The following is a 25,293-nucleotide window of genomic DNA, read 5'->3' on the forward strand; positions in this document are numbered from 1 at the left end:
ATCTTAAAGATACACAATTTTTACTTGTCAATTGTGCCTTAATGAAGATGAAAAATTAATAGCTAGAAGAATAAGGCTGTTCTAAGGCTGCCCCAAATATAAGGGAAAACATTAATGCCTTCGTTTGGGGTTTAAACAGAATTGAAATTTCATATAATAGCAAGAATCAAATTACTAAGTTTTGAGTAATATCTCCTTCCCATCAAAGATCTTTTCTATTTGTTTTCAACATCTCAATTATTAAGTCTTTTCTAAGGGCCTATAAAAATTATTTTTCTGTTTAATTAAGGGGGCGGTTCTTGAGCTTTTCACCAATTTATAAGTCATATTTCTGGCCAGGTGCAGTGGCTTAAGCCTGTAATCCCAGCACTTTGGGAGGCCGAGGTGGGCAAATTGCCCGAGGTCAGGAGTTCAAGACCAGCCTGGCCAACATGGTGAAACCCTGTCTCTACTAAAAATACAAAAATTAGCCAGGCGCGGTGGCAGGCGCCTGTAATCCCAGCTACTAGGGAGGCTGGGGCAGAAGAATCGCTTGAACCTGGGAGGCGGAGGTTGCAGTGAGCCAAGATCATGCCACTGCACTCTAGACTGGATGACAGAGTAAGACTCTGTCTCAAAAAAAAAAAAAAAAAAAGTAATATTTCTATACAGCAAGTCATCCTATTTGATATGCTTACATTGTACAATCAATTTAATTCAATAAAAGTGTTTTTAGAAAATTATTTCACCACAGATAAGCATTTTAAGATTACTCCAGTGGAATTAGCATATGTCCCTTGGTTTCCACAGTTGTAATTAGAGGGGCTATGTTCTGTAGCATTACTTGTGGGCTCTTGACCACCATTTGTCTATTTGTGAGAGTGGCACCAATATTCCTCCTTGAGAATACACCCTTGCCCCCACATCCTCACAGAGGAGATGGACCACCATTAAGGCATACATTCTTGTTTGGCTACAAAATGATACACGAAATGAAATAAAGCAATGGAATATAAAGGTCAAATGATAGCCAAACAGAAATGTAATTTTCCCCCAGTTTGGCTGACACCAAAGTCTTATTACTATTCATTCAGCCAACAACACAGAATAGAATGATTCCAGGTATTTATCGGAAAATATTACTTCAAAGTCATTGCAACCCAATCATAATCATTATTAATGGCTCAAATGTGAAAAAAAATAATATTTATAGCTGATTTCCAGTAAGAAAAACAATCCATCTATTTCTAAAATATACTAAAATATTTTATTGGATTAAATCAGATCACCAGAAAACTATATATTGGCCCCCTCGCAGAATTACCCTTTCTTAATGTTTCTTTAGAATTATGCCATATTGAAAGAGCCTATGAAACTCACTGCTGAATCACTGTTGGAATGTTGTTGAGGATACCGTTCAACACATTGCAAAGTATCTTCTTGAGGCTAAGGGAGTCAAGAGGTCCCAGCATCAGCTTGATTAATTGTTCTTCTCCAGCAGAAATAGTTTAAGTTTATAAATACTGAACAAAAGAATACCTGTGTTTCCTTCTTTGTGTTGAAAATGAGAAATTGCAGCTGAAATGCTTATATTAGTAAAGAAGAAAAGTTAAAATTAAACAACTAAGTTTCCACTTTAAGAAGCCAGAAAAAGAATAAGTTAAACCCAAAGTAAGGAGGGAAAAGGAAAAAAACAATGAGCAAAAATCAATAAATTTCTCAAAGAACAAAGTAAATCAACTAAAAGTTCATTCTTTTAAAATATTAACAAAATTGAGAAGCTCCTAGTAAGAATGAATTTAAAAAAAAGAGACACAAATTACCAATATGGGATACAAAGGACAGAACAACACTACATATCCTAATGGCATTAAAAGGATTATAAGGAATACTATGAACAACTCTACATCAATAAATTTGATAACTTAGATGAAATGCACAAACTCCTTGAAATAACTTATCAAAACTGACATGAAAAGAAACAGAAAATATGAATAGACCTCTATTACAGAGTTTGAATTTGTCATTAAAAAGTTTTTCATATAGAAAATTCCTGGCCCAGATATCCTTAAGACATTTGTAAGATAAATAGCATTGATCTTATATAAGTTCATTTAAAAATAGAGGGAAAAAATAGGAAAAAAAAAGGAAATGTTTCTTGATTCATTTGATGAGGCCAGAATAATCCTGATACTAAAATAAGAAAAGAAAGTTATAGGCTAATATCCCTCATGAACTGACATGAAAGTAACAATAAAATATTAGTAAGTTGAATAAATTAATATATAAAAAATATAATGCATGTTGACAAAGTAGTATATATTCTAGGAAGGCAACGTTGGCTTAACATTTGAAATTCAGTCAATGTAAATTCACTATATTTACAGAATGAAAGAGAAAAATAATATAATCATCTCAATAATTTCAGAAAAGGGAATTTGCTTAAAAAAAAAAAAAACAACTACATGAAAGACAACTAACGTGGCAAAATAGCAAACTATTTTTTATAAGATCATAACCAAAACAAGAGCATCCATTCTCACCCTTTCTATTCAATTTTGTCCTGGCATTCCTGGCAAATGCAATAAGGGAAGAAAAATAAATAATAGAAGACATAAAAATCAGAAAAACTAAGTAAAACTGCCAGTGTTCACATTTAAGATTGTCTACAGGGAAAATCCCAATGAATCTATAAAGTAACCACTAGAACCAAATAACTTGCCCAAAATTACACCATCAATAAAATTTAAACTGGGGTTTGAGCCTATATAATCTGACTCCTAAATTTTTAACTTCTACATTTTCTCTCTAGAGATGACCATGCAACGTTTGCATTAGCTCACACACCTCGACATAGCCATTACTGTAGGCATTGGGAATCTCATTTGAAGATGTGAAAACAGAGATTCAGAAAGATTAATAACTTGGTCAAGATCACATAGCTAGAGGGTAGAGGTGACAGAATTTGAATCCAGGTCTGGCTGATCCTAAGACAAAGTTGATTTGACGATATCATGTTTTCCAGACTGGAAACAGAAAATGGGGAGATCCAGATGCTAAGGCCCTGAAATAAAAGTGGAATATAAAAGCCAAGACAATTATTGACTGGTTAGATGTGGAAAAGGACATAGGAAAGGGAAAATGCAGATAACTTCAAAGTTCTGAGAATGAGGAAGTCACGACATCATAAATAAAATAGTAAAGCAAGAAGGAGAAACTAATGGGGAGCAGGGCTACAAAAGATGAGGTCAACTTTAGACAAGTATCAATCTGTTAGGTTAGAGATCATTTTGATGGTGAATGATAGAACACCAAAGAATGCTTTAGAGAAATGGGGCTTTTTTTCTTCACAAAACAAAAATCTGAAGGTGGGTAACTACCGATCTGGGTTCAACAGGAGGACAAAGTCAGAACTGGAGGCTCTGTGTTTCTCTGGACACTTCCTCCTGGGATTACAAGATGGCTGCCACAGGCCCAGGCCTCCGGTAGTAACTCCAGGCAGAAAGAAGAGAGGAAGGGGGAATCAAATACATGGGTAAAGCAAGAGCTCCCCTGGAAACCTCTAGTAGACTTCTGCTATGTCTCATTGGCCAGACAGCGTCACATGGAAACCTCACCTGAAGAGAGATTGGGAAAATAAGTATGTTGTTTTTCCAGCCTCTATAGCAGAGGTAGGTGAAGGAAAACAATGTCTGCCCCACAAAAGATTAATGGGATATTCATGTGGGAATATCCAACAGACAGACAAAAATACATCTGGTCTAGAAGATAAGCCACAGATATGGAGTTTAAGGAATCTGCACAGTTACAGCAAAGGAAACAGATGAGCGCTCCAAGAAAGAGCTGGCACGGAGAGAAAAGAGAATAGTGGCAGCACTTTGTTTTTCTTTTGGGGCTGGGGAAGCAAGCGGGTGCACACGGATGCAGCTGAGTCAACACGCCAGGACTGTCCGCCTCCGCTCATCAGCCAGATTGTTTTCTGTCAGATGTTCAGCTGGATCTCACTGTCTCCCTCCCCACCCAGTTCTTCCCATCCTCTTTCTCTTCCCTCAGTCTCTCAGTACTCCTAGGGCAGTCTCTCCCTCATCTGTGACGTGAAAGTACTGGAGGAAAAACCCACTCTCATTGACCACTGTTGAGGATGCACAAAGATGGTTTTATTCTGACTGAAGAAAAACTAGTTGCATGGGGGCTGAGGAGGTGGTGTAGGACAATAAGCAGCTACCATGAGAGGGCCATAAAATCTTCCAAGCTCATGGGAAATTCCAACAAAATGTATCTGCCAGTCCCACCCTCACAGGAGGGGCCAGAAATCCATTTGAGAGAACTCCAGTTAAGACAAAGAGGCTGGATTTGCTTTGCTAAGCACCACTTTTCCTCTGAAGACTCTTTCCAGCTCCCAGGCTGTGTGCAGGAGACCAGGCAGCAAGGCCAAGGGTGTGGACTAAGCACACCAATCCTACATGTATCCCCAGTCTGAGGGAGTCCAGGTCTGGCTAAACTTTCCTAAAAAAAAAAAAAAAAAAAAAAAAAGAAAAAAAAAAAAAAAAAAAAAAAAAAAAAAAAAAGAAAAAAAAAAAAAAAAAAAAAAAAAAAAAAAAAAAAAAAAAAAAAAAAAAAAAAAAAAAAAACAAAAAAAAAAAAAAAAAAAAAAAAAAAAAAAAAAAACAAAAAAAAGAAAAAAAAAAAAAAAAAAAAAAAAAAAAAAAAAAAAAAAAACAAAAAAAAAAAAAAAAAAAAAAAAAAAAAAAAAAAAAAAAAAAAAAAAAAACAAAAAAAAAAAAAAAAAAAAAAAAAAAAAAAAAAAAATTCCTAATAGACTAAAGCAAGTAAAATCAGCACCACAGAATTTAACCCTAATTACATATGAGGTTGTATTGTTCTCGAATTACTCCAAATATATATGTCATGTGCTCCCATGTATTTGGGGCCACAGTGAAATGTTCCCCGATAAACTGCAAATAGATAGTTGCCAAGCATTAAACTTTAAAAATTGTTAACATTATGAAAAGAGATCACTTGATATTATATACCTCATTATGGAAATATATAACACTTCTGTGATGCATTCTTAACAAAAAGTCAAACTCTAGACCCAAATACCAATTTACAGGAAATACAGGGGGCAAAGGAACATGTTTTAAAAAACTGCATGGAGGTACAATGAAAATTCAGACTGAAGAAAAAAAAACCCAGTTTCTTCAAGAAATGTATTATAAGGAAGAAAAAGAGAGAAAGAGAGAACCCAGACCTACAGACATATCAACTAAATGCAACTTATTTAGCTTTTGATACAAACACACTGCAAAAAAGAAAGTTATGAGGTAAATGGGGACATTTGAACACTGACTGAAAAATTGATTATATTAGAGAACTAATGTCAAGTTGTTTAATGTGTGTGATATTGTTCTCTTAATAAAAAGTCACTACCTTTTAGAGACATATACTAAAATGTTTACAGATGAAATATGTGGAATTTGCTTGAAAATAATCCTGGGGGGAGTGGGGAGTGCGTGGGGGTATAAACAAAACAAGGTTGGCTGGAAGTTGATGATGTTGGAGTAGGGGAAGGGGTGGCATAAATCATACTGGCTGGACACAGTGGCTTAAGCCTATAGTCCCAGCACTTTGGGAGGCCAAGGCAGGAAGATCACTTCAGCCCAACAGTTTGAGACCAGCCTGGGTAACATAGGGAGACTCCATCTCTATAAAAAATTTTTTTTAATTAGCCAGGCATGGAGACGCACGTCTGTGTTCCCAGCTACTCAGGAAGCCGAGACAGGAGGATCGCTTAAACCCAGGAGGTCAAGCATGCAATGAGCCATGATCAAACCACTGCCTTCCAGCCTGGGTGACAGAGTGACCCTGTCTAAAAACACACGCACACACAAACAAAAAGAATTAAGAATCATACTGCTATTTCTTTTTTTTGTATATTTTGATTTTTTTTCCATAATAAAAAGATGTTCTTTTAAAAAAAAAAAAAAAAAAAGTGGGGGGAGGATTTAAGGAGGAAAAACAGATTAGATTAGAGCTATGCAGAGTCATTTTTAAAAAGTATTCACATTAGCCAAAAAACATAGAAGAAGCAACAGAGGAAGATGTTCCTTCCCCAGCACAGGGTCCAGTGTCAGGGCCTTCCTACAGGGTTGCAGAGGCCATCATCCCTGAGGAGAAGGACCTCTGTGGCCATCTCGCCCTGGGCCTATTGGCACGTTCTCTAGTCAGGGCACTGCACTGAAGCTGAAGATAAAATGATGAATAAAATATAGGGTCTAAAGTCAAGTGATGTGAAAAGAGAACTAAGCAGGCCATTACAATGGAGTTGGACTTGTGTTATGTCATGACAGAGTGAGACCAAAGTGCGCTGTGGGAGCACAGGCAATGGTGATGTGACTGGAAAAGGTGGCAGCCACACTGTCCTGGACGATTCCCAGAACTACCTTCTCATTATCATCCAATTCCCAGGCTCTGTTGCTCCAGGAAGAGGATGTACTCTTATACAGGTCAGAAGATGTAAGCATCCTGACCTCCTGGCAGCTTGGCTTCTCATTGTAAATGCAGAAAACGGACTTCTGAGAATAATTGGATTTCCCATATGGCTTACTTAGAAGAAGAATACATTAGCCAAAGGACATGAGTGTCCACTTCTCTGATGTGACAGATCTTATTGTCAAATTAATAAACCGTCTTTCTGGCTTTTACAGTCTCTGAGAGTCTGGTACCTGTGTATCTGTCGCTGAAAGATGTATTAATTTTTGATGTGCTAACAAGTCAGGATTCTGAGATTGCAAGACCAGCCTGAGCCCTGGAGGATGTACCGGGGTAATGTCATCCCTTGGGACCTGGCTAGTAGATACCAGCCTCCTCCAGGGACTCCCTTCTGCTCTGTGTGCTTCTTTGATCCTCGGTATTTCTCAAGGGTGGACCCATGTCTGATGCTTCTTTGATATCTGAGTCATCTTCTCTCACCATGTGTGCTACAAAGCATTTTGGTTCTTAACAAATTTGTCCTTTGACTTCTTTCACTCTCAACCTAATCAAAATAACTAACATAATATCTATCTGGGGGCAAGTCAGATGGAAACTGTCCCTGGAGCATTTTTAAACTGAAATATGAATACTTAAAAAAATTCATCTGCTGCCTTTGAAAGATCACAACCTTTTGAATAACCATGCTAACTTCATCGTCTGCTTTGGCTGTGATAGCCAGTGTTCCTCAAATAAGCCAATCAACTGAGGACCTTTCTCCAACTTATACTTCTAATTAAAGAACAAGAAACCAAACACTGTGAACTCCTTTCCAAATGAAGACAATTTCTTTCATCTCCAGTGGTTTCACTGTCAATCACTTAGATAGGTTCTTTCATCTATAACAAAAGATGGCAAACTTTTTCTGTAAGGTCCACATAGTAAATATTTCAAGCTCTGTGGGTCCACAGTCTCCATTGCAGCTACTCAGCTCTGCCACTGCAGCGGGAAAGCAGTTGTAGACAATATGTAACCAAATGAGCACGGCTATGTTCCAATAAAACTTTGTTTATAGACACTGAAATTTGAATTTCATCTAAATTTCATGGGTCACAAAATGCTACTCTTCTTTTATTCCCAGCCATTCAGGAATGTGAAAACCATTCTTTTTTATTTATTTATTTATTTATTTATTTATTTATGAGATGGAGTCTTGCTCTGTCCCCCAGGCTGGAGTGCAGTGGTGCGATCTCAGCTCACTGCAAGCTCCACCTCCCGGGTTCACGCCATTCTCCTGCCTCAGCCTCCCGAGTAGCTGGGACTACAGGCGCCCGCCACCACGCCCAGCTAATTTTTTTGTATTTTTAGTAGAGATGGGGTTTCACCGTGATAGCCAGGATGGTCTTGATCTCCTGACCTCGTGATCCCCCCTGCCTCAGCCTCCCAAAGTGCTGGGATTACAAGTATGAGCCACCGCGCCCGGCCTGTGAAAACCATTCTTAGCCCACAAGACAAACAGGCAAGCTGTCAGATCTGGCCTACAGGCCATAGTTTGTCAATCCCTGCTCCATCATGATGAATGCCAGCAATGAGTCACTATACTACATGAATGTGTATGGTCCCTGTCCCTTCATAATACTCCTTTACCAACCCTGAGATCTAGGATTCATAAGTGGATCTTAAGTTCACAGTTGGCAAATTTAAAACCTTACGGGAAAAATATTTTCATTAAAATTAAAAAATGGGCCAGGTGTGGTGGCCCACACCTGTAATCCCAGCACTTTGGGAGGCTGCAGCAAGTGGATCAGCTGAGGTCAGGAGTTCAAGACCAGCCTGTCCAACATGGTGAAACCCTGTCTCTACAAAAATACAAAAATTAGCCAGGCATGGTGGTGGGTGCCTGTAATCCGAGCTACTTGGGAGGCTGAGGCATGAGAATCCCTTGAAACCAGGAGGGGGAGGTTGCAGTGAGTCAAGATCGCGCCATTGCACTCCAGCCTGGGTGACAGAGTGAGACTCCATCTCACAAAAAAAAAAAAAAAAAAAAAAAGACATTTTACCCATCTTAAGTCCCAAATAGTGGGACTATGTAATTTGTTCCTAATTACCATCCCCTCAGAAAAAAATTGTAAGATCCCTGAGATAGTGGTGAGCTTGTTTTACTCTAACATGTGAGATTTTTTTCAATGTTGGTTTATCCATCCAAATGTTCAATGTCTTGTCTTTCTGGTTTTAAGATTAGTATTTGTAGACCCTCATCTCCTCAGTCCCACTATAGTCCAAGACGGTGGATGCTTGATACATAAAAAGCTTTAGATTTTCTTTCTTTAACCTAATCTACATATATACACACTTGTAATCCCCTTCCCCACTTGCAAGTATTATCCTATCTATGATAACTTTCTAGGCATTCCTAACAAACACTTTAAGGCTCGATTTTCCTTGTGTTTTGTTTGTTTCACTTCAACATTCATTGCATACTTCTTTACTCCTGCAGACTTCCTCTTTTAACTCTCCTTTTTATTTCCAGTCCCAGGGTTTCTCTTTTTTTCACCATCCACAACAGTTGTCACTTGAATGAGGCATATATTTGAACTACGTTTCCCAGTTACGTCCTTTTCCCAGTTAAAAGGTCCCAGTATCATATTCCCAAGTGAACCCACAGGGGTTCATTGTACTATTCTTTCTTTTTTGTGCAGGGTTGACAATGTCCATTATAAAAAAGTTTTTATAAAAATAGAGCATACATTCCTATATTCTAGATTTGGTCACAACAGGAATTTGTAGTTGGGAAGAAATTAGCATATTCATATGCCACACCACTGCCTGGCATGCCCTCCCTATTCTCTGCCTGGTAAAATTTCTCTCAGCCTCTGAGATCTACGCAGGACACCTATGGAAGCATCTCGATAACTCACTCATCTGCATTCCCCAAGCACTTTATACATCTCCATTAAAGCACTTACCACTGCATTGTGGTTAGCTGTTTATACAGCCGTCCCACCACCAATCTCCCCTACCCTCCAAGCCTATAAGCAACTCTCATATTTTGTTGCATCCCCAGTGCCCAGCACAGTGCCTGGAAAAGAGTATCAAGATAGCATTTCTCAGAAACGTTCAGGGCACTGTCTCCACTAAACAGGGCTTTCAGGGGGCTTCCCTAGACAACTTCCATAAACACTCTCAATTTTTCTCCTTTCCTAAAAAATAAATAAATAAATAAACAATCTAAGAGAAAAACACACCTTTAAAACAAGGCCCCCACAGCCTTCATACAATGAGATTGCTGCCCTAAACTGTTCCTCACAGGTATCAATTCTGGCATGAACACTGCAGAACATGCAAAGTTCTCTTAATACCACAAAATAAAAAGCCTACATGGCACCTCACAGTTTTCAAAGTATTTCACCTTTTTTTCTTCTTCCATTTGTCCACTTATCCCTGATAGTCCTATCCTCATTTTTCAGACACTCAAGGAAGTAAAAGTGACATGTCCAATAACAGAACTGGTAACAGCTGTGTTCCTAAAACCCTTAACTTATTGATCTGTCCACTCATCTGACTCTTCTGATGCTAGACTCAGTATCTGTGAAGGGTTTTTTTTTTTTTTTTTCCTAGTTTTTTTTTCCATTATGAATGGTGGCATTAAGTGAGGGCATCATGCTCTAAAAAATCCATTTCAAGCAAAATCATTTGGGCAGATACACATTATGAAAAGAGAGAGTCGACTATGTCCCACTTGTGTTAGTATTGCTCTATGATTTTGCCATAAGTACTTCTTATTGACTAATGGGTTTCCAGTGAATTAACGACTGTTCAAAAAATGCCATGCCATGCATTTATACACATAGAAATATGTTATCTATTATCTAAACATTCCATTCATAAGGAAGCACCACTATTTATAGGTTAAGTGCAAGATCTTGAATCCCATATAATTCCTTTTTCCTGAACTATTAAATTTAGATACTTGACACATTAACAACCTCTATCCTTCAAATGCTCTTAGTTCTACATAATCCTGTATGATTTAACCATTACTTTAATTCTCTTACTATTTATTGCATGCAACTATTTCTAATATTAGTACATATCATTTTAGACATAAATAGGGCACTGCCTGCCAAAAAATCTTGCTACTGTATGGTAATTGAAAGTCAAGACTATCAGATATATTAAGTTATTCAAATGAGCTACATTTAGCTTTTCTCAAATTACTTAATATTTTTCAACAAAGGCCTATAATAGAGTATGCAAAGCATGTCACACTTAAGATTTTCAAGTTTGATCGTGTTACGAATCTGTTAATTGAAAATTTTTCAATATGGCAGAACACAAAATATTTCACACAAATGCAAATAGAGATGTCATGCAGATAGCTGCAAGACGTGAATCATTGCCCTTCTGCATTAAACTCCGAAATTCAGAGGCAGTTCACTCTGCAAGATTTCTTGCTCAGTTCTTAAAAGTTCAGATGCATCACCTTTTAATCAGGGTAATAAGCTATAATTGCTAACATACTGTGTAATGTTTACTGCTAAACCTGCAATCTGGACAAACAGAATATTATGCTGTCAGAGCCTGGAAACAACTGCAATCCACTGTTAACATACACATCCTCCTTAGAGAGAGCTGTCGTCGGGAGTTATATGCTTTATGTACGGTTTTAATTTTTTTTTTTTTTTTTTTTTTTTTTTTTAGCGTAAAGGTCTTTTCCCGAGAAGCAGGTATTAAGACGAAAGCAGCCTCCCAAATGACCTTCTCTAACACAGACCTTGAGCGAGCGACTGCGGGGGCAGAAAGCTGTGAATTTCAGCAAGGGACTCGACAGCTCCACTGGGTCCCTCACACTTTGCTTTCGAGAACAAAAAAAAGAATGTTACTCTGTACCTGCCGGTGCCCCCACCCCTCCTTAAAACTTAATACCCCGCAAGGTCTGAATAGCCAGAGAGGGTATGCATCGATTCTTCCGTCCCGTGATGCCAAGAGAAAATAAACCCCCACCCAGGAGCGGAGCCTGGAGTCGCGGCGGGGCGGGGGGTTGGAGAGGTGGGTGCTCTCTCCCCTTACTGCGCTGCATTTTCTCCACCACGTGTAATAATCTCATGCCACTGGTACCCCACGAGAGGCGGGGGTCCTTGTCCTCCTGTCTCCCGGGCGAGGACCTCAACCCCTTCCCCCGCTCGGGGACCCCGGCCACCCGCAGCCCGGCCGCGCTGCGCCCAGGTGTGAGGCTGCGGCGGTCTCTGGGCCCGGGCAGCGCCGCAGAGCTCGGCCCCCAGCTGCGGCCCCCGGCCGAGCTACCTTTTATCCAGGCAGGCGATCCACTCGGCGGAGGAGGAAGAATGGGCAGCGTGCGCAGCGACCATGTTGAGCGGCGGCGCGCGGTGTCCCCGGCTGCTGCGACCTCCCGCGCTCGAGCTGCCTGCGCCTCCGCCCCCGCCTCGCCCGCCGCGCGGACCCCGCTCCTCCCGGCCGCCTGGCGACCAGCGCGGCTGCGACGGGCCCGCCCTCCCCGCGGGCTCCCGCGGCCTGGGGCGGGGGGGCGAGGGAGGGGACCTGGGGGGCGGGACGCGGGCGCGGGGAGGGCCAAGCCGCCCGCCCGCCGCTGCGCTGCGGCGCCCGGGGGTGGGAATTCCGCCCCGGGGTGGGGACCCCGCGGTCCCGCCCGCTGGGGGGCACTGGGGCTGGCGACCCTAGTGGCTGGCCACCTGCGACAGGTGGCCGCTGCGTCCCTCGGAGACTGGGGCCCCACCCTCATCCCGGGGCCTCTGAGGCGGGGCGGGAGGGCAGGCGCCGCGGCGCGAGTGGGGAGGGGGATGCCAGTGTCTATATATTTTTCATACAGCAAATGCCACTAAAATGGCTGCTGCCTCTCTGTTTCCTTAGAAACCGATGAGTCTTCCTCAGCAGCTGCCGAAACTTGCGGCGGTTGCTTGCTCACCTTTGCTGCCTCCCCTTCAGAAAGGGCTGGAGGGGAGGGCGAGGAAGGCTTGGCGTGGGGCCGCCCGTCGAGTCTCTCAGTGAGGAATGAGAGGCCAGCTTCTCCCACGGGGTGAGGAAGGGCTGGGCGCAATGGGGGGCAGTGCGGGCAGGGCTGGGGGCAGGGAGGGAGGGGGCTGGTGGGCCCGATGCGGACTGAGGGGGTGACAGGCTGAAGTCACTGGCCTTGAACCCTGGGCTTTCCTGGGCTTCCATCACCTGCATGGTGAAGAAAACACAGTTGAGAATGGGGAGTAGCCGGGCCACAGCAGAACTGAGGTTTTAGGATGCGGGCTGAGACCCCGGAGCGTTCAGGTGAACTTGGATGGCTGGCCCCACTTGCTGTTCTTCCTCTGGCTGGAGTGTTGAATGGGTGGTGATAACGGCCTGTCTCTTGTAGATGTTCACACAAATGTCATGTCTACAAGTTGTTCAGTTACACTCTGCCAAGAACCAAATTACATGCCAATGGTCGTTTAGGAATTTGGGGACAAGTTAAATCTTTTGGACTATTACCAAGCATTGTTTTGATATTTATGGCACTGCATTTGGGGGCCAGACAATGGGAGAAAGGGACATAGCATTGCTTTCTTGTACTGTTCCCCCTCCCCCCACCCCCACCTCCCATCCAACCCTGCTAAGGGGAGAGTCAAGGGGACTGGAGAGAAGGAAAGAGCAAGTGCTCTCTGGGATGCTTTGATTCTAATAAAACAATTATTACCATGATATAAAAGCCTCCAAAGATGTGCCATTTCCCTCTGCTCGATAGCCAGGATCTGGTTTCAGACCTGCCACAGTGTTCCCGCAGCAACTCTTCCCTCCCTGCTCAGGGCTTTTCCCCCAGTTAACCTTCATTCTGTTAATTTCTATCATGTTTATGGTAATATTTAAAATACTATACTATATAAAGGTTAACCAAAGGTATTTATGTTGCAGCTTTTTTACTATACAGGTATGAAGGAGGAACTGTATCTCCTATATATATTAAGTTTCATTTATTAAAACATCAGAGAGCACCTGAGAATGTTTCAAGGTCACCAAAAGCTTTCCGAAAATGGCTTTCTGCAAAGAAGATTTCCAAGTAAGGAGCTAGAGGAGAAAGGAGCTGCACATCACGTATTATCACACAGGCTTGGAGTTGCCATAGCTTTGGTTATGATACTAATAATAGTTACCATTTATTGAACATCCACTGAGTGTTAGACCCTGTGCAGCACTCCTTGGATGTGTGATCCGGTTTAATCTTCAGAACACTCTATGAGGCAGAGCCAGAAGGACACTACTCCACAAAGAGCAATAAATCCTTGAAAATGTAATGAAATATTGAAAATGATATGTATCAGTACTTTCAGGGAGAGTGTTAATTGGATTGGAAGGAAGACACTGATGAGCTGCTGGGAGTGAGAGTGAGACCCTTGAGGAGTTTACAGTGCATTTTAAGGAGTGTAGCCCTGATGAATTGCAAGGCCTTTGTTTTGCTGTGTGGGGGCCCTGCCTTTTCTCTAAAGAGAAGTTGAAGACTTATTTAAAGAACATCCTTTCGAAGGAGCACCAAAAATCACTAGCTCATCTAGAGCGTGCGCATGTCTCCATCCAGCCCTAGAGGAAGGTACGAATAACTCCAAGATACTCACTAAGACGATGAACTCAGGAAGGGTCTAACCCAGCTACAGGAGATGGGGCCCCAGAGCTGAATTTGGGTCTGTCTGATTCCAAACCCTTGCACATCAGTGATGGTATCCCTGTTTCTGCCAGTAGAATGGCAGTATAGGGCATGTCTACCATGACTCTCCAGAGGGTAAGAACAAAATAGTTATAAATCAGTTTTTTAATGTAAAAATAGAGAAATGTGTGAGGAATTAAAAACTAGAGATCCTTAAAACGTCAGGAATAGCTTTACTGTCCTATAGATTATCTTGTGATCTGAAAGGGATTTGATTGCTGGTCAAGTACTACAGGAATAAAGGAAACTCTGCTGATAATTAGTTATTATAGTATTAAGAGAAAAAAATGGGCTTTTGCTTGGATTGGATGGGAAAGGCAAAGAACCAAAGAATATTTATTTATTTCTCTCTCTTTAAAAGAACATAATGTATGTCAGTCCCAAAAGAGCACATGTTGTATTATCCTATTTATGTGAAACTTCCAGAAAAAGCGAATCTATAGAGATGGAAAGTAGATTAGGGATTGCCTAAGTCTGGGAGGTGGGAATAAGGGATGACTGCAGATGGACCTGAAAAATCTTCTAGAAATGATCTAAAATTGGACTGTGGTGATGGATACACAACTCTATAAATCTTTAATAACAATCATCAAATGGTATAGTTAAAATGAGTGAATTTTATAGTATGCAAATTATCTCAGTAAAAATGTTAAGTAAATTATTAATGAACCCATATGGAGAGGAAAAATATGATTGATCTTTTGGGGGGAAATACAGGAAAGTGTAGGAGGAAAAGTAAAAATTACCCATAATTCCATCACCTAGAGGTAATACTGTTAATATTTTAGTGCATTTAATTCTAAACTTTTCTATTATAAAAAGATACAATCAAGGCCAAGCACAGTGGCTCACATCTGTAGTCCCAGCACTTTGGGAGGCCAAGGCAGAAGGATTGCCTGAGACCAGGAGTTCAAGACCAGCCAGGGCAACATAGTGAGACCCCCATCTCTACAAAAATTTTTAAAAAATAAAAATTAGAAGTGATATGATCATACATGTACCCACAAACATATACATATATGTATATGTATATATGTGCCTATCATGTATGTGTATAGATACATATATTCAAACAGACTTGAAAGCATTAATAGTTTATAGGCTACTTTTTCTATTGGAATGGAAAATGCTTTACTTTCCTTAAAAAATCCTTAAACATTTTTTCCTGGCCACCAAATATTCTAGTGTATAGCTATAATTTACTTACACTATCTTTTGAGACTTGTTTTTTCACTGGGAAAAAGGTATTATCTGCTTAATCTCCTTCCTGTAGTTTAGTGAACTCTTTCTCTACTAGAGAACTAAGATCTCTACTGAAGATCTCCATGAGACAAAGATGAGACAAGACCAATATCTGTTCATGCTATGTAGATCCTCAAACGAGTTGCTAAATGTCTGATTTCCATTTTGTTCATCTGAGCAGAGGTTCAAAGTTAGGAATTTGAAGGCAGACAGCCAAGTTCAAATTGCAGCCATATCTTCTACTAAATGTTTGGCCTTAAATTAACTACTTAGCCTAAGACTCCATTTCGTCATCTGTAGAGTGGAGAAATTAATAGTTTTATACATGAATTTGGTATTTGTAGGATATTTAGCACAAGTGCCAAGCACATAGTGAGTGTTCAATAACTCTTAGCTATTATTCTCCATATAGTACAGATAGTACTAGGTGCTCTCTGCATTTTGCAGGGACCTGGTGGTGATAAGCCATCGAGATCACTTATACTAAAGGGCTTTGACATCTATAAATTGCAATTTTTGGCTATGAAGGATACAAGGGATGGGTCTCCGGAGAAACCCACAGAAATTCTCCAGGAAATTCTATTGTAGATCGAGCATTCACTCATATCTGTATATGGGGAAAAAAATCTGATTCACCATGTTTTAGGTACCTGATTGGAAGGTAGGTTATAAAAATACATCTATCACTCCTGCTGGTGATATAACCAATTCAATGAAGACACAGTACTCCTGGGGTGAAATCATAAAAGCAATTTTAGTGTTTTCTCTCACTGTCTTTTTAAACTTGCTCAGTGAAGGCAATTCTACCTCTGCCACTGGATATAGCTTTTTTGGTCACTTATAGGTAATAGAAAGTACCAGATTCTTTCTATTAGAGTGCCCAAACCAATATATCGCTACATATTTCAATCTTTATTTCAAAGAAAAGAATTCTCTCCTCCTCCTCAACCTACAGCTGGTCATAGGCAGGTCTCAGCCTTTAGGAGAGAAGACGTGGTCAGCTTCTCCTTTCCTTCCTCATCCCAGACCACCATGAAAGCTGCTGGTTTTGACCCTTCCAGGATCAGAGTAGGGAAGGAAAGAGAGAAAAGAAGGGCAGGTAAATTCTTACTTTACTGGAACAGTTGTAAGATGGCATTGTCTTTTCCAAACCTGGCAAATGTCAAGCCTGCTCTTTCTCTTGTGGGTGCCTTCATGTTTTCTTAGGTGCCCCTCCTGCTGGGCTCCCCACATAGGCAAGTGCCACTGGATTTCCTGAGTCCCCTCCAAATTTCCTCCCTCTATAGGACTCCCAATTTATCCTCCACCCACACCCCAGCTGTCCTCCTGAGCAGGATTTAAAGGGGCTCCAGGATCATTCTCTTCTGTGTGTCCCACATTTGGTCCATAGGGACACTCAATGCCTATTTTGCTCTAATAAACTCAGTGCAGACCAATCCTACAAACAGCACAGCCTCTTCACTCGCCAAAGAGGCTCACCAGTCCCTCTCTCTTGATCTGTAGGTTTCCAGGGCTGGAGTCAGACAACAATCCCCTATGCTCCCAACTTATAGGTTCTCTGAGTGGCCCACATGGAGAGGAAAAAATAATATGAGAAATACTATTTTTCAAGGCTTTCCATGACTAAAACAAGAAAATATTCCTGTTTTAGTCATGGTTCTCCAGAGAAATAGAACCAATGGGTTATATATCTATAACTATGTCTATATCTGTATCTATAAAAGGAGATTTATTATGAGGAATTGGCTCCCACAATTATGGAAGCTGAGAAGTCCTACCATATGCCATCTGCAAGATGGAAACCCAAGAAAGCAGTGTAATTCCGTCTGAATCCAAAACCCTGAAAACGAAGGAAGCTGCTAAAAATCCCAATCCAAGAGCAGAAGATGAGATGTCCCAGTGCTAGCAGTAAGGCAGGAAAAAAGGGGCAAATTTCTCTTTTTGTTCTGTTCAGGTCCCCAACTAATGGGATGCTGCCTCCTCGAGGAGGGCCATCTACTGACTCCACTGATTGAAATGCTGATCTCATCCAGAAAAACCCTCACAAAAAACACAAAGAAACAATGTTTAATCTGGGGACCTCTTGGTCCACTCAGGGTGACACATAAAATTAACCATTACAACTCCTCACAAAATCTTCCTTTAATTTCTCCTTCATAGGCACTGTTATTTCCCCCTTTGGGTGAGAAGTTTTGGACCCATGAAACTGGTCTTTAGTATTTTGATTGAAAGTTTGCATCTTGGCATCTCAATTTGGAATTATGTATCTATTCTACTTTGGTGCCTCCTGTGAAACTTGCAATTTAACATCTGTGACTTAGGCTAGTGAAAACTGAATCAAGTCAACTTCCTTCCACACCTTCAACATTAATTCCTACTCAACCAAGACAATTGCCTTTTCTCCGCAAAGTGATTCGCCTGGGAGTTGTGAGGAATACCATACTCATTAGGGAAGTACAGCTCTTACAGTCTCTTGAGCTTTCTAAAAAAGAAATGCGTAATTAAAAATATCTGATCAGGACAGTCCCAATTTGTGGGTTATAATAAAATGGTTGTGGTTTGTTTTAAAACTGTGATTTGCCCATTTAGGGGAATATATTTGGATTAAGATCTTAAAGCAGTAATAAGTTGGGACAGGAAAGTGGCTAAAATTTTATTTACGATAACAAAATTTTTTAGACTTTACTGCTAAAGCAAAAGTCACAAATGACCCACATTTAGGACCTCAGTATTTTCAGTACTAAATTAGGTATTGAGGAAAGAAAAGAACTTTCATTTGAGGATTGTGAGCCCTTTCGAATTGTTAGGCCCAGAGAAGCATTAAAATGAGATCATAGTTGTACCTTATTCCCCACTCTGAGCTATGTATTTATCTCCTGAAACTGGTTAGCTATTGCCACAGTAGCTATAAATTAATCTAATAGTGACACTCCAGACACTATAACCCACACCCTATAGCTTAACAATGTATAGCCAATCACTAATCAGTGTTAATTCTGTAAACCAATGAGAATTCCTGACAAACAACTTTGTATCAGCCCACTCGCTGTCTTCCTTTCTTACCTTTAAAACTCAGCCTGTAGGCCCTGCACAGTGGCTCACTCGTGTAATCTCAGCACTTTGGGACGCCAAGGCGGGTCGGTCGCTTGAGGCCAGGAGTTCAAGACCAGCCTGGGCAACATGGCGAAACCCCGTCTCTACAAAAAATACAAAAATCAGCCAGGCATGGTGGCACTCACCTATAGTCCCAGCTACTTGGGGGGCTAAGGTGGGAGGATCACTTGAACCTGGGAGGTTGAGGCTGCAGTAAGCTGAGATTGTACCACTGCACTCCAGCCTGGGTGACAAAGTGAGACCCTGTTTAAAAAGGGAAAAAAGGAAAAGAAAAAAAAAAAAGATAAATAAAAGTCCACCTGTAACTGCCACTAATCAGAGTGTCTATTCAGGGCAACGTGCATCTATGCTCCTGGGTTGCAATCTTCAAACTCGGCCCAAATAAACTCCTACCTATATTAACTCTGCCTCAGTTCCTTTCTTTTAGATCGACAGTATTATTACATTTCTTTGTGACTTTTAGAAGCAGAGTTTTTGTTTTGGTTTGGTTTTGTATTTCTATCATTATGGCATGTAAAAGTAAATTAAATTAGAAAGGAATTAGCCATTTAGTTTTAACTGTACTTTAGATATATCCAACTTCGGGGCACTAGAATTAAGGCAGACAACTAAATATGAGCACAAGAAAAGAAAATTGGTTTGAACTTGTCTAGTGACTGCCTTCCAATCTCCAGCTTCATAGAAGACTAAGGTAAAGTTCTGTTTTTTACTCCCTGTGCTCTTCAGATAACTTCATAGGTAAGTGCAGTTATAGTTCCTAGTTTTACAGAAAGGTAACTTATACAGTCAGGAGGCAAAGTTAAAATGAACTCCCTTCATTTAAAAAAAAATTCAGAGTTAAAATTTGTGACTTAGTTATTAATGGAAGCAAGTCTTAAGAGAAAAGAAAAATCTTTTGTCCTGGAAGTAACTGTGTCTGCTTGAGAAGCATACTGACCTCTATAAAGAAAATGGTAGTTATTAGTGTTCGTTCCTGTAACATACAAACTCCCTGCATCCTGGGAGGCAACAGGCTAGGAAAGAGCTTGAACGCTCCGCCTTGCCCCCTTCCCAGAAGGAACAATTCCTCACAAACCGCGAATGGTGAAAGTCAGCAATCCACAAATCACTCAGGTCCAAACTGGGTTCAGCACTCCACCTATGCCGAAGTCTTCCTCACCAAAACGAAGCCTGCACTTCCTCACCGAAACAAAAGAAGAGGGTTACCTATGCCACTTTCTCAACCTCAGGTGGTAAAGTTGCAGTAATGAACTTTGGTGCATAATCTGCAGTGAGGAAAATGTCACCATGTCACAGCTTTAGTCTTAGGCCTATTTTCTAGTGGTGGAATATATTTATTTTGGTGAAATAACAAGCTGCCATTGCTTTTTATTATCGTACGAAAGACACAGAGTACATTATTCAACTCACAAAATGTCTACCTGTGTTATGCACATTTTTCACACTAATCGAGAAAATTACCACAAACTAATTTTGAATGAATTATGGTCACCCAGTGTTTGTTACAATTTCCTTTTCACCAGTAATCCAATATGGTCTCCTACATTTTTCAAAAAATGGAAGACTTTATATAGTGGATTCCACAGAGAAAATAGCACAGGAAAGAGAGAATGTGACTAAAAATCATAGTGATTATATTGAACCAAGAGCATATGTGACTTGAAGGAAGTAAAATGGACAATTGTCATTTAAAGTGAGACATATTAAATCTTGACTAGGCAATAAGTAATAAGGAGCTGAGCTCTTTTGCTTAGGTGACCCTAATTTTCACCTTAAAAATATGATAGTGCCACAGCTAGTAAAGAAGATATATTTATTGGCATTTTGGGACTAAAAGTACTAGTTTGGTTCCAGAGACAGAAAGTAACTCAGGAAGCTTAGAAGAGGTCAACCTGGGAAGACAGGATTCTTTCTCCCCACTGTGACTCTGCAGGAAGCGATAACCTCCCCTCCGGGCAAGGTCGACCCTCCAAGTCCAGATGAGAAGAGTTCCCTCTGTCTGCTCTTTCCTCTGCCTTATGACCCAGAGGTTTTGCAGCTGCGATCCTGGCAGCCCCTGGCCTCCTCAGGGAGCTGCGGAATTCAAGCCCTGGAAATGGAGCTCTGCTTTCAGCTGCACCTGGGTCCTGACCTGCTTAAGACAGGCCTGTCTGGACCTAAGAGAACCCCACTGCCACCCACTCAGCCACTCCCTAACAGACTGCAAAGACAAAGTCTTTTTCATTTCTTTATATCCATTGACTCCTCGAGTCATTGAAACTCAATAAATATTTACTGAGCACCTACAATGTGCCAGACACTGTGATAGGCACTGAAAAAAGGGCAAAGGACGAGCAGACAAATTTCCTACTTGCAGGGAACGCTGTGGTAGTGAGTAAAATGAGACATAGGAAATAAACACATAAATATATAATATGTCCAATGGCGATAATTGATGTGAAGGATGATTAAGCAAAACAAAGAAATGCAGAGACAGGGAAGGGGCATCTATCTGGTATGAAGTAGTCAGAGAAGGCCTCTCTGGTCAGATGACATTTGGGCAGAACCTGGGGCCTGTCTCAGCACCACCTGTCCCTTCCTCAGCCACTTGCTCCCTGCAGCCACCACAGGCCCCTGTGGTTTTCCTGCCTGAGGCTCACCAGCCACAGGCCTAGAATATCTGGCTTCTCTCCCCATGTCCAAACTCAGCTGAAATGCCAAGCTGCAGGGCCTTGTTTCCCGAGCAACTGCCAATGGGGCTGAATGATGCAACACGGAAAGGAAGAGGATTTAATTCCCCCTGAATGGACTTTGACCAGTGGGAGACAGGAAACAGGAGATTGGAGGATACTGGGCAGCTGAACTGCCTCTTCCTTTCCCCCTCCGTCTGGTGCACAATTTCTCCACACAGCCTGCTGTGTGGCCAAGCCTGTGCACCGACTGAGTGTTATGGGTTCACCTATGTTCCCCAAAGAGATATGTTGAAGTCCTAACCCCCAGGAACTGTGAATGTGGCTTTATAGTATTTGGAAATAGGGTCTTTGCTGATGGAATCAAGTTAAGATGAAGTCATTAAGGGAGTGGGGGCCTAATCCAATCTCTTGTTCTTAGAAGGAGAAAGACAGAGACACATCAGGAGAAGATAGTGAGGTGACATTGGAGGCAGAGATTGGAGTAATGTATCTAAATGCTAGGCAACACCACAGAGAGCCTCAAACACTAAGCCTAGAAGAGGCAGGGAAGGAGCCTCCCCTACAGGTTTCAGAGGGAGCATGGCTTCGCCATACTTGAATTTCAGACTTCTAGCATCCAGAATTGTGACACAATACATTTCTGTTGTTCTGAGTGACAACAGTGTGTGGTGCGTTACTACAGCTGCTCTGGAAACTAACATATTGAGCGGCCAGCTGTGTGAGATTGTACCTCCCAAGTAACCCTCTAAGCCTTAACCTTTGCCCAGGCCTCTGTTTCCAGAGAACTGTGACAATGATAGGTAGACCTGAATAAAGCAAAGGATGATATCTACAGGGATATTTGAGGCAGGGAGTGCTGACAAGGGAGGAGCTAGTGCAAAGGCCCTGAGGTGGCAGTATGCTTGGCGTGTTGGAGGAGCAGGAGGGCGGCCAGGGTGTTTGGGGAGTGAATAAGGGGAAGAGTGTTCAGAGAAGAAGTCAGAGAAGGGGCCAAAGACATGTTCTCTAGGGCCAGAAAGGCATTTGGATCTTTTCAACATTATCTTCTTGACATGTAATTTATATAGTAGTAAAATGAAGAAAATGGGTGACTATTTTGTGATTTTTTTAGATATATAAAACCATGTGATCACCATCCAGATCAAATGTTGAACATTTCCATCACCCCAGAGAGTTCACTCCTGTTACCTTCCAGTTGGTACAACTTACCAATCCTGAAGCAACCACTACTCTCTATCACCATAAATTTGTTTTAACCTGTTCCTTAATGGCATATTAACGAAACAACATAGCATGCTTTTGCTCAAAATGGTGCTTGTGAGGCTCATCCAGGTTGCTGTGTGTATACTTCAATTATTTTTATTGCTGAGTAGTATTCCATTGCCTGGATATATCACAAATTATTTATCCATTCTTCTGCTGATGAATATTTGAGTTATTTGCAGTTTAGGCCTGTAATAAATGAAGTTTCTAGGAACATTTATGTTTTCCTCTTATTTTGGTTGTATGCAATCATTTCTCTTGGTATAAACCTAGCAGTGTACTTTCTGGGTCGACTGGCTTAGGTTTAGGTTAACTGTGTTCGTTTATACCATTTCATACTCCTGCCAGCAATATATGAGTTCCAGATATTCTGCATTCTCACCAACACTTGGAGCCTTTCTGGTAGGTGTGTAGTGGTATTGAATTGTGCTTTTAATATGCATTTTCCTGCTGACTAATGCACTCCTTTTTATATGCCTATTATTCACATATCTCCTTTTATGAAATACGCGTTCAAGTGTTTTGTTCACATTTTATGTTTTTGTTATGGCCACATCTCACTTCCAGAATCTGTATTGGTTATCTATCGCAGCATTTAAAAAGTACTCTAAAGCTTAACAGCTAAAAACAACAAACATTCGTTCTTTCACACAATCTCTGAGGGTCAGGAACCTGGGTGCAGCTTCATGGGATGGTTCTGGCTCAGGGTCTCAGGTTGCATTTGAGCTGCTGAGGTTGCAGCCCTACCTATCAAAGCTGAACCAGAGCCAGACTCCATGTCTGAACTCACTTATGTGAGCTTCAGCGTGAGAAATGTATGAATTTTGTTTGACAAAATATTGAAAAGCTTAACAACTTCCTCCTACTCTTATTGGCCTCTTGGTGCCCAGTATCTCAGTCTGAAAAATCTCATCTATAGGAATAAATGGCAGGAAAGACAGAACCAAGGCCCCACAGCTATCAGGGAGGTTGGCAGATGAGTGAGGAAAAAGGGGTGTCAGCAATCTAAAAATATTCAGGCTCACAGAAATATAACTGAAATGACTCACTTTTATCAAGATCCTGCCATCTCACTTAGCAGCTTAAAAAAATAATAGATCACAGCAGAATGTTTCAAATTCTCCATAAATGGCCATGTGATCCGGCAACCTACCTGTGGAAATTTATGCCAAGATTAGAATCTACAAAACACATACAGAGACACACATTAAAGTATTATTTATTAGGAATCTAAATTGTGGAATCATTAAAGAGAATACATATTCCCTCAAAAGAATACCATGGCGTTATTAAAAGTAGTCATTATGAGTGGTTAGGATATAATATAATATTACAGGAAATTCTTAGGATATACCATTAAGTAGAAAAACTTTTCTTCCCAGCTTTTCAATGTGAAAATTTTTGAACTTACAGAAAAGTTGTAAGACCAGAAAAATAAATGCTTGTATAGCCTTCATCTAGATTCTCCAACAGTGACCACAGTTGCCACATCTCTTTAAGTGTAATGCACCTCCTTTGAGAGTAAGTGCAGACATTTTGACACCATGGTCTAAGTACTACAACACTTATCTAAAATTATCGAAGGAAACTCTTGTACAGTTTTCACACTCAAGACATTTAACTTTGATATAAAGTTTATATTCAAATTTCTCCAAAAGATTTAAAACTATCTTTTTGGCTTGTTTTAGCCAGGACTCAATGGAGAATTGAGCATTGCATTTAGTTGTTGTGCCTCTTTAGTCTTTTTTGATCTAAAACAATCCCTCAACCATTTAAAAAAATTCTTTAATGACTGACATTTTTAAAAGACTCTGGAGCAGTTATTTTACAGAATATCCTTCAAGTTGGATGTGTCTATTTCCTCATGATTAGAAATTACATGAACTTTTTGGCTAAATTCTCCATTTTATTTTGTGTTCAAAATATATTACTCTTTCCCATGTCCTGTGAAAATAAAAAATCTCTAATGTGTTTGTGAAAAAGATTCAACTAAGATTTTGTTAGGATGCAGTGTGTTTTGGACTTAGGTGTGTGTATCTGAATTTCGTCCTTTGTCATCAAGAAAATAGTATAATAACTAAGAACATGTAGCTTAAGAAATCCAGGCACTTGAGAGCCACCGTAAGTAAACCTAATTCCCACAGCAGAAAGAAGGGGTCTATCTGCTTTTTAACCACCAAGCAGTTGTCTGTATCAGGGACTGTTTCCTATTCTTTGTTTCCTTTTATTTGCCAGACCATCTATAAACCAGTAAGGAGTTCATCGGATCATCAGAATAGACTTCAAGACACTAGATCACAATCCCAAAGATTAAAATCATCTGCTTTGCCACTGCTCCGATGGAAGCAGTATGTGTGCCTTCAAAATTGTTTTACTAGAAATTTTGAGTCCTGAAAATACCTGATTTCTAAACTAAACAAGCAGAATCTAGGCAGAGGGATGTGTAAATTTCATTTATAACTTAGCTGATTAAGGCTGCCAATAAATCATACCAACTTATATAAGTAACAGCCATGGTAAGGATATTGCCTTAATGGTAAGTGCCTCCTACTTGAGACTTACAAATATGGGTACTATTTCTAGGAACAGCTGACTGAATGCATCTAAGAGCTTGGCTTCAGTCCCAGGGATGACGAAGTTCTTTGAACCCATGCCATCACTCCTACCTCACCTGCCATGATAGTTATTGCCAATTAATCACAGTGTTCTTTTCTATTAGCCTGGACACTGCCTCAGACAACTTCCCAACACAGCTCTATAAGCAGCCACTAATAATAATTTGGAGTCAATACATCAGATGAAATCTTTTATCACCCTTGGAAAATATATTTTTCTAAATCTCATCTA

The 25,293-nt window shown here is 40.7% G+C and overlaps 2 protein-coding genes and 1 long non-coding RNA gene across 5 annotated transcripts in view; 1 reads left to right on the forward strand and 2 right to left on the reverse strand.

Annotated features, from left to right (window-relative positions):
* RAPGEF4 (Rap guanine nucleotide exchange factor 4) overlaps positions 1-12,004 on the reverse strand; it is a 308,929-nt gene extending 296,925 nt beyond the window's left edge. For 2 of the 3 annotated variants that reach the window (XM_050751325.1, XM_050751324.1), the window contains exon 1: positions 11,755-12,004. In XM_050751325.1, coding sequence (XP_050607282.1) covers positions 11,755-11,819 — 65 coding nt within the window. In that variant the 5' untranslated portion in view covers positions 11,820-12,004. The remainder of the gene's footprint in view (positions 1-11,754) is intronic. The other variant, XM_050751328.1, reaches the window with a different exon arrangement.
* MAP3K20 (mitogen-activated protein kinase kinase kinase 20) overlaps positions 1-25,293 on the reverse strand; it is a 763,073-nt gene that overhangs the window by 515,453 nt on the left and 222,327 nt on the right. The gene's annotated exons all lie outside the window — the stretch shown is intronic.
* On the forward strand, positions 11,596-24,596 carry LOC126932505 (uncharacterized). Its single transcript, XR_007718218.1, has 4 exons — positions 11,596-11,676; positions 12,340-12,505; positions 13,385-13,513; positions 20,366-24,596. It is a non-coding gene; the product is annotated as an uncharacterized LOC126932505 (long non-coding RNA).

The sequence above is a fragment of the Macaca thibetana genome, chromosome 12, assembly GCF_024542745.1.
Source record: "Macaca thibetana thibetana isolate TM-01 chromosome 12, ASM2454274v1, whole genome shotgun sequence".
NCBI classification, from domain to species: Eukaryota; Metazoa; Chordata; class Mammalia; order Primates; family Cercopithecidae; genus Macaca; species Macaca thibetana.